Source organism: Suricata suricatta, chromosome 10 (genome assembly GCF_006229205.1).
Source record: "Suricata suricatta isolate VVHF042 chromosome 10, meerkat_22Aug2017_6uvM2_HiC, whole genome shotgun sequence".
Classification (NCBI taxonomy): Eukaryota; Metazoa; Chordata; class Mammalia; order Carnivora; family Herpestidae; genus Suricata; species Suricata suricatta.
Window position 1 is genome coordinate 56,671,183 of NC_043709.1, and position 14,502 is coordinate 56,685,684.

Genomic DNA, 14,502 nt, shown 5'->3' on the forward strand with positions numbered 1-14,502 from the left:
GCTCTGAGAAAAGTGAGCACTGGGGTTTGAACTGTTCTGTAAAGCCACATAAACTTGTCTACATCCACCAGCTGGGTTTTGTGTTCATTCTGGTATGATGGATCTTTTTGGAGGCCCTGGGCCAGTGAGCTCCCAACCTAAACAAGTGGTAGGGTGAGCCTAGAATCTAGAAAAATTGAGTAGTTTAGCCATTTTGCCATACATCCCCAGAGGAGCCTTCAGGCATCTGGTATGTAAGCCACAGAAGGGTTCCCTAAAGTCAAAACAGGAAATCTAATGCCTGGAGCAAATGCAGAGGTAGGGAAGGAGGAGGCGGCAGTAGGAGGGAGAGTCTTTGACCCTCAGAGTTTTAATTTAGTTAGAGCGGTTCAAAACACCCTTCAAATGATATCTTTTACCCCTAGTTTTATAGTCTTCTTTACTCTCCTTTTTTGTGTGCGTCTTTTCACTTTTCTCTCACGTGTCCTTTCATCTTTTGCAAATCTCTTCTCTCTTCATAGCCCAGAAATCGATTCCTTCTAGTCAAATGCTTAATAATTCAGGAGATAATTATTCGTTTGAGCCCTATCTTGTTTTGTCATGGGCAAAATACACCCATCTCGGCAGAGTCCAAAGGAGATCTTCAACTTACCAACGGATATTTATTGTTGTTCTCTTCCTTTTAAGAGTCCACACGCTACGCAAGCTTTAAGCCTATCGCTCCAGTGAAAGACACCCCGCCCACGAAAGACCACTCTAGCCCTTAGCCCAACTCTCCACTTCCTCACGAATAAAGCCTAATTTTTCTAACCACTGAGACTTTGGAATAATCCACTTGACTAGAAGTAGGGGAAGAAGAATGTTTGTAAATTTACCTCTAGTCTGATTTTGATTTCTATTATCTCAAGTCGGCAGGACATTCATAGCGCTGTAGTTCTTAGCTCAATATAGGGGATCGACTATGATAAAACAATACGCGTACTCGCTTCCGTTTTCCTTACTTCATTACCACCACCCCCTGCTCGCTTGAGGTCACATGGACCAGCCGGTTCGCCTCGCCCCGCCCCGCCCCGCTCCCACGCAGGCGGGGATTGGTCTCACCTAGTCCGGTGGCGGGAAAGGCTGCGGTCCGAGGCCTGCGAACTGCTGGCTCCGTGGGGATCCTGAGGCCCGGCGGGGAGCCGGTGAGTGTGTGGGAGGGGAGGCTCTAGTGGATGGCGTCCTTTCAGAGCCGCGGGGCACTCTTGGAAAGTGCGGAGCCCCCATTCCCGCCGCTAGGTTTAAAGGCTGGGGGCGGGACACGCGCTTTAGATGCGCATGCGCAATTCTCCACCCGGAGTCTGAAATGTGTGCCGCTGCGGTCTCCGTTCTCCTGAGACGTTCTTTGGTTCTTTCCCCGCGCCTCAGTACAGTTGGTCCTTGCGCAGGGGTGGGGTGGTGATGGGAAGGCGCTTGGAACTCTTGAGATAGAACCGAAGGGTCCAGGGCATTCTCACTTCAGAATGTCCCATCCAGTTCAGACCCAAAACAAGCGCAACTTGGTGATCAGCAGGTCGTTTGACTTGAATCTTGGGTTTTTACAGCATGGATTTCTCATTCCTTTCCCTCCTTTCTCTCTGGTATAAGACTTAAGGAGGATACAGTTTTGCTTGGGTTTGTTAGTTGGACTGTCAGACACTATTTAAGCTCCTTCCCCGCAATTCTTTTCTTTACTCTGCCCTTCGTGCTGCCACTGGTCACTTTATTAAAACTCTGTCTGGTCATTTCAGGTTATATTTAAAACTCCTCATTGGCCACTAACAGGCTTAAATCCTTAGGTGGCATCCATGGCCCTTCACTGTCAGATCCTCTCAGCCTCATTTTCTAAAGCTCCCTAACATTTTTTTCTGTCTCATGCCCTTGACCCCGAGACACATGGAAAGGGTGTATGCATTGTGCTGTTTCATGCCTTGGTACCTATACTCCTGCTGTTTCCTCTACTGGAAGTTATGGCCACTTCTTTGCCAAATGAATTTCTCTTTCAGGACTGAGCTCACTTGTGCCTCTGAAAAACGTGTTTCCAGCCACCCTCCCCCACCCCACCCCACCCCACCCCAGCCCTTGGCCAAAGTAGTCACTTCTTCCTTTGTGTTCTTGAAGTTTTGTACCTCCCTCTATTATCAGTGTCTTTGATACATCTCGGTAAAAGGATCCTGAGCTCCTAACAGGTACCATGCACTCTGCTCTGTGACAGGTGGACAGAGATGAATAGAACAGAGTTCCTGACCTTAGGGAACTCAGTCTGGATGGAAAAACTCATGTAAACGAGTCCTCTGCAGTTACTGGGTGACAAAGAAGTCTGCTCAGGCTTCCTTCCTCCATTCACTTGATATTCTCTTGAGCAAGCTTATTTACTGCTCAATTTCACACACCTTCTTGTATTCTGATGCTTCCAAAACTCCAGCTCCAACTTTTCCTCCCCGTATTTCAGTTCCAGTTTAGAAACCGTTTGTTGATCATTTACATTGTGCTGGTCACAATGATTCCTGACCTCAAGGAGTTTATAATTTAGTACAGTTGTTAGCAGGGGGTTGAGTTAGAATCAGCAGATGAACATTTTCAAAACACTCTCATCCAAGCCCCACCCACTATAAATTTTGATTTGGTAACTAGACTGAAAATTTAAAGGTGAGCAAGAAACACTTTAGGCCCTCAGGGAATCTAAGGCTAAGGGAGGAGAGTTCAAACAATCTGTTAAGTATTATGTACAACATGGTCTGTAAATGCCATGATGGAAGTATATTTATGGCACAAAGTAGACCCAAAGGAGAGAGAGGTCTCTGCATGGAAAAGTCAGGAGGAGGTACCATTTGAGCAGAGCCTTGAAAGATGAAAGGATAGACTTTAGGGCATTCTGGAAGAGTGTCTGGAGAGAGCAGCTTAAAAAGTAATCAGCAAAGAGATTATGAAGGACTTTGTATTGTGGGCATTTGCAACTGCTGAAACTTTAGTTTTGTATTACAATAGTACATACTGTGGTAAACAATTCAGTTTCTCTTATTGTAGTCCCCTGCCCCCAATTCTTCCCAGAGACAGTCACCATAGAGTTTCTTATGTATTCACTGAAGGTTTTTTTTTTTAAGTTTATTTATTTTGAGAGAGACAGAGTATTAGGAGGGAAGGGGCAGGGAGAGAGAGAGTCTTTCAGGCAGGCTCCATAGGATCAGCTCAGAGCCTGACATGGAGCTTGAACTCAAGAAATTGGGAGATTATGACCTGAGCTGAAATCAGAAGTCGGGCACTTAACTGACTGAGCCACCCAGGTGCCCCATCCATTGAAGGGTTTTAAGCAGGGTGGTTATATGGCCAAATCTAGTAACCATTTGTGAATAGATTTAAGAGAACAAGATGAGGCAGGAAAAGAAGTTAGGAAGTAGTTGAGTCATCTAAGCTAGAAATACTCAGAATCTGAACTAAGGTAGTAGCAGTGGGGGTTTATAGGGGCTGGATAGGAGAGCTTAAGGAAGTAGAATTAGCCCAAGTTAATGACTTGAGGTATCTAGGATGACGCCTAGCTTTTCTATGTGAATGACTGAGTAGATAGTGTCAGTCCCTAAAGAGATCCAAACTAGAAGTAGAGACACTTTTGGGGGGAAGGTATGCCATTTTGGACATGGTGAATGTGAAGTGTCTATGAGGCATAAAGATGGAGAATGCTGTTCATTAGAGACATGTGAGATTGGCACCAAGAGAGCTCAGTGTGGCAAGAGGACAGGTTTGCTGGCTAATGACAGATGGTGGTTGAAGACATGGGAATGGAAGAGTTTGCCCAAGGAGGCTGTGTAGTGTAAGGCAGGAAGAGAACTGAAGACAAAGGCCTAGAACATCTGTGCTTAAGGAGGAGAGAAGGAGAAGCCAATATGGTGTCAAGGAAAGGTATTGTTTTATGTTGGGTTTTCTCCTCCCTGAGATGGAAGAGCTTAAAGCAACTTACATGGGGATGGGCCAATATAAAGAGAAGACTGCAAATAGATGAGAAATGAGGAACTACCAGGATGGCTGGCTGATTCAGTAGAGCATATGACTCTTGATCTTGTGGCTGTAAGTTCGAGTCCCACGTTGGGTATGGAGATTATTTTTAAAAAATAAAATCTTAAAAAAAGAGGAACACCCAATTAAAGGACAGGAAGTGATTGATTAATCACAAATGGAGGGCTTAAATTAGAAGCAAAGAAGTCTGGGTAGGCAGTTGAAATACGTATATTTTTAGGCTTGGAGTTCTTCCTTGTCTGATGACCTAAGTTATTCCCTAGAGGAAAGGGGCAGAGACACCAGCTGAGAGGTCCAGGAAGCAGTGGAGACAAGGGGCTTGAGGATAACAGTGAAAGCTAGTAACAGTTGTTCCTTGGGAAAGAGAACAGGAAATGAACTAGGAACACTAAAAAAGATTTCCTGGGCCAGGCTGAGGGCCCTGCTCAGGTTGGAGACTACACAGTGATTGTGTTCCATTCTGCAGGGTTGTTTGGTTTTCTTTGGCAAATCTGAGTCACGATTTAAGTTCAGGAGTCTAGAAAGTAGATGGTTGGATTGAACTGAAGTTGGGATCTTTTGTAGGGTGAATGCAGTGAGAGGAAAAAGATTGACACACCTCACGGAGAATGATGGGATAGTAGGTTACCTGATACTTCTCGTGCCACCTCAGTTTGATCATTTTGCTTTTCAGATCAAAAATCTTCAGTGACTGACTTCTGGCTTTTGTTCTAAATCCTTGAATTGGTAGACAAAGACAAGGTTGTCCCATAAAGCCAGTTCCAGAGCCTCATTTCTACTGCTTTCCTGTTAGTTTCATCTGCCCATAGTGGCTCCTGCCCTGCTTTGGTCTGGCCATTCTCTGCCTAAATGCCCCTCTGCCTTTCGGCTGCCTGAATCCTGTGCAGCATTCAAAGACCCGGCTGTAGTCACACTTCCTCTGACGAAAAATCTTCTTGACCACTTTAACCTGAAAAGAGCCCTAGTTTTTCAGAAATTTTTTCTTTAAAAAAAAATGTTTTTTTAATGTTTTTATTTTTGAGAGAGAGAGAGAGACAGCATGAGCAGGGGAGGGTCAGAGAGAGAGAGAGACACACACAGATTCTGAAGACAGGCTCCAGGCTCTGCGCTAACTGTCAGAACAGAGCCCGACGTGAGGCTTGAACCCACGAACCGTGAGATCATGACCTGAGCCGAAGCCGGAAGCTTAACTGACTGAGCCACCCAGGCGCTCCCAGAAATTTTTTTCAATATCCCTTAATTAGAGCTTGTACTGACATGTCTCTTATGTTGTTTCTTCTGTATCGGGTTGGTTTTATTTCTGCAACTAAATTTTTTTTAAATTTTTTTCTAATTTTTTAAAATTTATTTTTGAGAGAGAGAGAGGCAGCATGAGCAGGGGAGGGTCAGAGAGAGTGGGAGACACAGAATCTGAAGACAGATGCCAGGCTCTGAGCTAGCTGTCAGCACAGAGCCCGATGCGGGGTTCAAACCCACGAACCTGCGAGATCATGACCTGAGCTGAAGCTGGGCGCTTAACCAGCTGAGCCACCCAGGCGCCCCTCTGCAACTAAATTTCTTAAACTGCTTTAGCACCCACACAACATCTGTCTTTCCACCTTGGGAGCTCTATGTAAGCATTTAGAGATTAACTATAGAGTCTAATAGATGGAGAGGAAAAAATATTTTCAGAGTCCTTTGTGCTTAAGCATTAAGTAAAGTGCCTGGTGTCAGTGCTTCTCAAACCCTCTTGGTAAAGGACGAGGTAGGTTTCTTCCCCCCAAGCTGTTATACATCAGTACTTTTCTTTCTCCACTCCACCCCACCAGGTTTACTGAGTTATAAGTGATGTATAAAGTGCTTTTCAAAAAATGCTTTTTTTAAAAAAATACTGAGACCATTTGATTACTAATGATAATTTAAGTAGTACTAAAGTGAAAGATAAATGTTTCTCCTACCCAAGACTCCCCTCCCCCAATCTCCCCAGTGACAATCACTATGAAGTTTTTTATATAGCCATTGAAAGGTTTAAGTAGGGTGGTTATATGGTCAAATCTGGTAACCATATTATGGATAGACTTTAAGAGAACAAGACTGGAAGCAGAGAAAGAGGTTAGGAAGCAGTTGAGTACTCTAGAGATACTTAGGACCTGAACAAAATTGAATTACTAGAAAAATAACATGAAAAAACCATACAGAATGTAGACTTTTTAAAATTATTAGATTCGACAAACATTAACTCTCACCTGCTGTAAGATATTCTAAGTGTGTATGCTTTGTGTCTGTACTGTATGTAGGCTGCTAACCATTTGTGGGCCAGTAGTGGTCGGCATGCTATTCTTCGAGTAGCACTGCTTTCCATGCATGATCTCATTCAAACTTCCCCCTTTATTTTCTTACTCTACTGACAAGGAAACTGAGGTTTAGGTTAAGCCACATACCTAAGATTGCCAATATAGTACTGGACAGAAATGGAATCCGAATGCCGAAAGTCATTCTATTCATACCAGTGATTCCCAAAGCTGGTTCTCAAAGTTGGTTTGGGGCAGAGTTTTTGTTTGGTTTTATTTTGTTTTTAAGAATGTGAATTAGGGGCGCCTGGGTGGCTCAGTTGGTTAAGCCTCCGGCTTCGGCTCAGGTCAGATCTCACGTTTGTGGGTTCGAGTCCCGCGTCAGGCTCTGTGCTGACAGCTAGCACAGAGCCTGGAGCCTGCTTCCAGTTCTGTGTCTCCTTCTCTCTCTGCCCCTCCCCCTCTCATGCTCTGTCTCTCTCTGTATCAAAAATAAATAAAACATTAAAAAATGAAAAAAACAAAAAAAATGAATGTGAATTAATTTTCTAACTTCAACAGCAAGTGTATTTAATATTTTATCCTTTGTTTTATTTGGTTCTTGCATTTAGAGGCCTATAATTAACTATTAATTTCAGAGGAATATTGCTTCATCTGAACCATTTGGTACTTAGTTGAGTGGGAAAAGTAACTAACATCCCTTTAAATGTTTAGGTCTGCTGGGTGTAAGATGTTTGACAAAGTTCCCAGCTGTCTGTGATGAAATGTGAAAGTAAAATAGAATCCGTTTTTTCATAAATTCAAGTTTATAAAGTTTAATGGACTGTACTTTGTCCTGAGATCTTATTTGTAGTTTTTTTTGAAATGTTTATTTATTCATTTGAGACAGAGAGAGTGTGTGCGCATGCACTCATATGTTGGGGAGGGGCACAGAAAGAGACAGAGGACCCGGAGCAGGCTCACACTGTTGGCACAGAGGTCAACGCAGGGCTTGATCATGACCTTGAGATCATGACCTGAGCCAAAATCAAGAGTGGGACACTAAATCTACTGTGCCATCCAGGTGCCCCCTTAGTTTTTGTTTTGTTTGTTTGTTTGATTGGTTGGTTTTGGGGTTTTTTGAGTTCTTTTTTTTTTTTTGGTGTTTAAATAGTGAAAATAGAATATATAGTCATTGTATGGGATTTTTTTTGGTAAACAGCTTTAGTAAGATATAATTTAAGTTAAGATATAGTTTAAAAATTTACCCTTTTAAAGTGTACAGTCCACAGAGCTGGACCGCCATTACCACTATCTAACATTAGGATATTTTCATCACCCCCAAAAGAAGCTGTATGTACCCACTAGCAGTACTCTACCTCTCCTTCCCCCAGATCACTAATCTAGTTTGTGTCTGTATGGATTTGCTTATTTTGGACATTTCTTATAAATGGAAGCGTACGGTATGTAACCTTTTTTGGCTTCTTCCACTGAAAATAATGTTTTCAAGTTTTATCCGTATTGGAGCATGTGTCAGTACTTTGTTCCTTTTCATTGTCAAATATTCCGTTGTGTAGATATACCACTTTTTGTTTATTCATCAGCTGATGGACATTTGTATTTTTTCCCATGTTGTGACTATTATAAATAATGCTGCTATGAACATTCATGTACAAGTTTTTGTGAGGACATGCTTTTTGTTTCAGATAAATATCTAAGAGTGGAATTGTTGGCTCTTATGATAACTCTGTGTTTAATATTTTGAGGAATTGCCTATTTTCCACGGCAGCTGAACCATTTATAATCAGCAATATATGAGCAGGGTGTGTGTTCCTAAGTATCCTTAAGTTACAAAATTTAAAGTTGACAACCTTATATTAGTCTCCCTAAGTTAAAAAAAATTAAAAAATTAAAGATGTATCTATAAAGTCCAGAAGTTTGGAGACCATTGCATTTCACAAAGCAAACCAAAAAACTTCAAAAATCTATCCAGGAGTTTATTATTAAAAAAAGAGAGAGAGAGAGAGAGAGATTTTCCCTATTTTCTATTGGTTCTTTAGCAAGCCAGAATGGTGCTGGTTTTTCTGTTTTACCTCTGTTGTGAGTGAAAGAGGCAGCATGGGGGAAGTTGTTTTCAAAGCAGAAAATTCAGGAAGTGTAATAAAGTGCTCTGATTAAAACAGAGAAATTGCAGGCTTGTGTTTATCTATTCTGTCCCATGCTTGGAAATCGTGCATATGGCCTCTCCTTTTCCTTCTTTGCAGGAGGAAAGGATTTAGTGAAGGTAACTATCATGAAACCCAACTCTCTTGTCTGTGCATCTGGATTAACCTTTCGTGTTCACAGAAACACACGAGTTTGGGCTGCTTCAAAACACATTTGCTGTGCAAAATAAAAAATAGATAAGTTAAATAAAATGCAAAGACGAAAAGCTACAGAAAGAGACCAGAGGAGACTTTGGAAGAAGACACGAGGTTCATGCATCTCTGTAGGTGGAAACAGTGAATGGACAATAACTCTCAGTCTGCCAGCCCAGCTGTCCCCATTTCTTCTGAAGAACTGTTGGAAGGAGACCTTTGGCTAGGAGAGAGGGACTGGAAGGGAAACCTGGGTGTACAGCAATGGCTGCCTTTGCTGGTTTTTTTGTTTTTTTTTTTAAAGTACCATTTTACCACAAGAATTGAAAACAATGAATACCTTTATTTATTTATTTATATTAGAAGTTTTTTAATGTTGGTTTTTGAGAGAGAGTGTAAGACCTTGAGCGAGTGGGGTAGGGGCAGAGAGGGGGTACAAAGGATCCAAAGTAGACTCTGTGCTGACAACAGAAAGGCTGATGTGGGGCTTAAACTCATTAACTGTGAGTTCGTGATTCTCTCTCTCTCTCTCTCTCTCTCTCTCTCTCTTTCTCTCTCTTCCCCTCTCTCTGCTTCTCCCTTGCTCTCTCTCAAAATGGATAAATATTTAAAATAAAAACCCGCAAACTAAAATTCAAAAGCTTAGGGGCACCTGGATGGCTCAGTTGTTTAAGCTTTCAACTCCAGCCCAGGTCATGAGCTCTTTTATTTTTTAAATTATTTTAATGTTTATTTACTCTTGAGAAAGAGTGAGACAGAGTGTAAGCAGGGAAGGGGCTGAGAGAGAAGGAGACACAGAATCCCAAGACAGGCTTCAGGCTCTGAGCTGTCAGCACAGAGCCCGACACAGGGCTCAAACCCACAACTGTGAGATCATGACCTGAGCCGAAGTTGGACACTCAACCAACTGCGCTACATAGGCACTCCAGGTCATGATCTCTTGCATCTGGATCTCTGCTGTCAACCCAGAGCTTGCTTCAGATCTCTGCTTCATGGAGCCCCAACAGAACCTGATTCCAGGCTTGATATCACTACTGTGAGACAATGACCAGAGGCAAAATCAAGAGTTGGACGCTTAACCAACTGAGCCACCCGGGCACCCCCATAAGCTCTTTCTTGAAGAAAAATCTCTGATCAGACACCTCCGTGGCTGCCACAGCGTCCTTTCTGTGACTGACTGACTTGGTGAAGAGTAGAGAGGGAGGCAGTGACGCTAGGACTCTGATCCCACTTTCATGATCTGAAAGCTTTATAATAGGTCATCTGACCCATTTCTTCCTCTGCTTTTCCTGTGTCTTTCTGGTTTTGTCAAAACTGCAGGGGATTAGAACCTGAAGTCCTGGGTCTCTTACATAAGGTCTTTCCTGTTCACCTCTGCAAGGACTGCTCCTTTCCTATGTCCTTTCCCCTCCCCGTCTTAGTTTGGTTGCCAGCTAACAGATAGTCACGTAACAGGTAGCTGTTACCACCTCTTAATTTTGCCTGTCGGGTAAAGTGATGTGTTGAAAGCAGATGTTTGAGTACTCTGCTGGGCCAGTTTTACAAATACTGAATCTTTACATAGAATTGTTCTACAATGGAGGAGGCAAGGTGCAGGTGAAGGGGAGCTAGGACTGTGTGAGGTTATCTTTCTTAGAGCCTCGCAGACATAGCTTTGTCTCTCCTGTTAGAAGACTAAAATTTCACACCTTTTAGTGCCAGAGTGTGATGCTGTGTCCTATTTTGAGGAGGATATGGCGGTTCATCATCTTTATAGACCATTCTATTGTCCGCTTCCCAGGCTGCCACTTGGAGAGAGAGCAGCCAGGGAAGCCTTTCAGTCTTGAAGTGTGTATGTGTGTGCACATAGGTAAGCACACCAGTGATCTGTCTGAAAAAGCTGGAGAGGGCGCCTGGGTGGGGTGGCTCAGTTAAGCATCCGACTCTTGTTCTCAGGTCAGGTCTGGATCTAAGAGTTGTGAGTTAAAGCCCCACATTGGGCTCCACACTGTGGAGCCTACTTAAAAAACAAACAAACAAACAAAACAAAACAAAACCAGCTGGATGTATCTGAGAGATTCAGAGATCTCACGTACCGTACCTACCACACTGGAGCCCCAGGTCTCAGGGTCTTCAGCTCCCCTGAGAAAGGGCATTGAAGGGAGCTCTCCTTTCAGACTTTTCTAGTTGGCCATTCAGTGAATATTTTACAGGCCCACTCTTGTTGGGCTGAGTTTTCAGAAAGTAGATTAGCACTAGGCAGGGGTAGAGGATAGCAGGTAGCCTGGAGAAGTAGACCAATTACATAAATGCAAGGAGATAACATCAGGCATTAAACCTCAGTCGCTTGGATACTACCCATTTCCTCTGGGGGAACAGGGGTGGAGTCAGGCTAGAGGTAGGTATGAAACAGGGAAAGGTCTTTTTAGAGGAAGCTATCAAGGGCTGAGAGCAGTGGAGCTGACCGTGCTGAGGGGACAGGATTGACAGATATTCCCGATTTTCCACAGGAAAAGGTTAGAGAATGCAGTGTGTTTGTGTGTGTCTGTGTTATCAATGTCAGGTTCTGAAATGTCTGAGATTCTCAATCTCTGCCTACTTGATTACCTGATGAGAGTTCAGGGATTTTAATCAGAAAGGGGCATGCTTTAGAAAGGGAAGATGATTCTTCTCAGAAGAGTGATGGGGAATTTAACCAGTTCCTAGTTAATTCTTTTCTTCACCCATTCAGTTAGACCCTAGCTTCTACTGAGGTTCCCAAAATTTAAGAGTAACATTGAGGGGGAGAGGGAAGGAACTTTCTCTATGCATCTCCAGTGCCTCAGATGCCTCAGGGCTCCTAGAGCCTAGGTGGAATCACTGTGTGGTCAAAGCTGGGTTTCTTAACCCTTGTGGTACATAGAGCTGTAACAGCATGTGGAAGGGGTATGGGAGGTGGAAGGGGCCTTAAAGGAGAGGGAAGCTCATTACCCCTTCCTCTAAAAAGCTGCAGAGCTCTCTGAGGGTGAAAGTCTCAGAATTGATGCCTTTGTCTAACCAACCTTTCTTTCTATGCATTATCTTGACTCTGAAACAGTTTCCATAGTTTCAGATCTCAGTTAGAGTATGGGGCAGGTACTTAATTCTTAGGCTTGGAGCCTCCTTGTTTTTTGTTTTTGTTTTTGTTATTCAGCATTTGTTTATTTTTCAGAGAGAAAGAACACACACAAACCGGGGGAGGAGGGAGAGAGAGAGGGGGTTCCGAAGCGGTCACTGCTCTGACAGCAGAGAGCTCCACATTGGCCCTCAAACTCAGGAACTGTGAGATCATGACCTGATTTGATATCAGAGCTTAACTGACTGAGCCACCCAGGCACCCCACCTTCTTGGTTTTGATTAGGTAGAAGCCTTAGTTGAAGCTTTTCCTGGATGTAAGATTAACACTTTGGGTTCCGACAAAAGTGACACATTTGAGGACCTTGGTCAGAATATTCTGAGCATTAGGGTCCTGTTCTGTTCCCCTCTCCCTTTCATGGAGAGAACCCTAGATTTGGTTTCCTTCCCTGTCTCCGTAGGCCTCATCATTTCTGTGTCCTGCCTCCACCTACTGTGTATCTCTCGTGGCTGGTCCACTGGTGTATGGACTTGTACATGATGAATTGTGAACTTCTAGCCACATGCAGTGCCCTTGGGTACCTAGAGGGAGACACTTACCACAAAGAACCAGATTGCTTAGGTGAGTACCTTTTTGAGGAAATAGGTACAAAACTTGCTTGAATCGAGGAGATCTGTAGAGTTTCTCAAGTCCTGGGTATGATTGGCACATGGGCCTAGGTGGAACTTCTTCTAGAGTTTCTTGTGTTTATTTTGTCACTGAAGAGAGTGTGAAGGATTTGATCCGCTACTTGAGGCATGAGGACGACACTCGCGATGTGCGGCAACAGTTGGGGGCAGCCCAGATCCTGCAGAGTGACCTTCTACCCATCCTTACCCAGCACCACCAGGACAAGCCTCTCTTTGATGCTGTTATCAGGTTGGTTCCCCAGCTTTTTAACTTGTACCATGCACCAGCCCTTGGTGTTTGAACTGATAGGTTTTGGTGATTTTTGTTTTTGCTTTTGTTTTTTAAGTTTTATTTATTTTTGGGAGAGAGACAGAGAGAGTGATTGGGGGAGGGGCAGAGAAAGTGAGAGAGAAAATCTCAAGCAGGCTCTGCACTTGTCAGCACAGAGCCCGACACGGGGCTCAAACCCACAAATCGCAAGATCATGACCCGAGCCAAAACCAAGAGTTGGATGCTTAACTGACTGAGCCACCCAGGGGCCCCTGTTGTTGTTGTTTTTTTTTAATATTTATTCATTTTTGAGAAACAGAGACCGAGTGTGAGTGGTGGAGGGGCAGAGAGAGAGAGGCAGACAGAGAATCGGAAGCAGGCTCCAGGCTCTGAGCTGTCAGAACAGAGCCCAACGTGGGGCTCGAACTTACAGACCACAAGATCAAGACCTGAGCTGAAGTCACATGCTTAACTGACTGAGCCATGCAGGCGCCCCATGGACTAATGGATTTTCGTGTTTGACCTTGGTGGGGAAATGTAACAACATCTCCCTCTTTGGTTGTTTCCCCAGGCTGATGGTGAACTTGACACAACCAGCCTTGCTTTGTTTTGGCAGTGTTCCCAAAGAGCCTAGCTTTCGTCACCATTTTCTGCAGGTGCTAGCTTACTTGCAGGCCTACAAAGAGGTGAGGTTTTCCTTCACAATCCATGAGGCAGAAGTTGGAGGCAGTAGGGAGGGAGAGAGTGGGTGCCACTTAAGGTCCATTCCCCTATCTTACAGGCCTTTGCCAGTGAGAAGGCTTTTGGAGTCCTCAGTGAAACTTTGTATGAGCTGCTACAGCTGGTGAGTGGGTCTCCACCTTCCAGGATTGCAGGGGACTGTTAGTTCCTGCCTACACTGCCTCTGGGCAGAGCGCCAGGCTGAGCATTGTCAGGATGGCAGAGTTTGGAGATACGGTCCCAGTCTTTGAAGATGTCTAGTCCCATCCATTGTCTTAGGCTACTCCGGAGTGTTTGAGCCCTTTCCTTCTTTTTTTTTTTTTTTTTAATGTTTTTTATTTACTTTTGAGAGACAGAGTGAGACAGCATGAGCAGGGGTGGGTCAGAGAGAAAGAAAGACACAGAATCTGAAGCAGGCTCCAGGCTCTGAGCTAGCTATCAGCACAGAGCCCAACGTGGGGTTTGAATCCACGAACCATGAGATCAGTCAGGACCTGAGCCGAAGCTGGATGCTTAACCAACTGAGCCACCCAGGCACCCCTCTTTTTTTTTTTTAATGTTTATTTAATTTAATTAATTAATTTTTTTTTTTGAGAGACAGAGACAGTGTGAGCAGGGGAGGGTCACAGTGAGAGGGAGACACAGAATCTGAAGCAGGCTCCAGGCTCTGAGCTAGCTGTCAGCACAAAGCCTGACGCAGGGCTCGAACCCACAAACTGAGAGATCATGACCTGAACCCAGGCCGGACGCTTAACCGACTGAGCCACCTAGATGCCCCTAATGTTTATTTGTGAGAGGGGGTGAGAGACAGAGTACAAGCAGGGGAGGGCAGAGAGAGAGGGAGACATAGAATCTGGAGCAGCTTACAGAGCCTGATTCGGGGCTTGAAGTCTGAGGCTCAAAGTCATGAACTGCAAGATCATGACTTGAGCCGAAGTCAGATACTTAACCAACTGAGCCACCCAGATGCCCCTCTTTTCTTCCTTCTTAATCCTGGTTCTCCTCTCGGCCTACGTCCTCCAGCCTGGGTAGATGCTGCCTGTCTTCCTCTAACTGTCCTTCTGACTAGGGCTGGGAGGAACGGCAGGAGGAAGACAACTTGCTTATTGAACGGATCCTGCTACTGGTCAGAAATATTCTCCATGTTCCAGCCGAC

The 14,502-nt window shown here is 44.2% G+C and overlaps 1 protein-coding gene across 1 annotated transcript; it reads left to right on the forward strand.

The window, feature by feature from the left end:
- Window positions 1-1,075: 1,075 nt before the first annotated feature.
- On the forward strand, window positions 1,076-14,496 carry LOC115303481 (protein timeless homolog). The gene is made up of 6 exons (XM_029953270.1): window positions 1,076-1,163; window positions 12,148-12,308; window positions 12,452-12,605; window positions 13,198-13,312; window positions 13,408-13,470; window positions 14,370-14,496. The coding sequence occupies exons 2-6, from the start codon at window positions 12,212-12,214 to the stop codon at window positions 14,376-14,378; spliced, it is 438 nt and encodes a 145-aa protein (XP_029809130.1). The 5' UTR covers window positions 1,076-1,163; window positions 12,148-12,211; the 3' UTR covers window positions 14,379-14,496.
- Window positions 14,497-14,502: the final 6 nt, after the last annotated feature.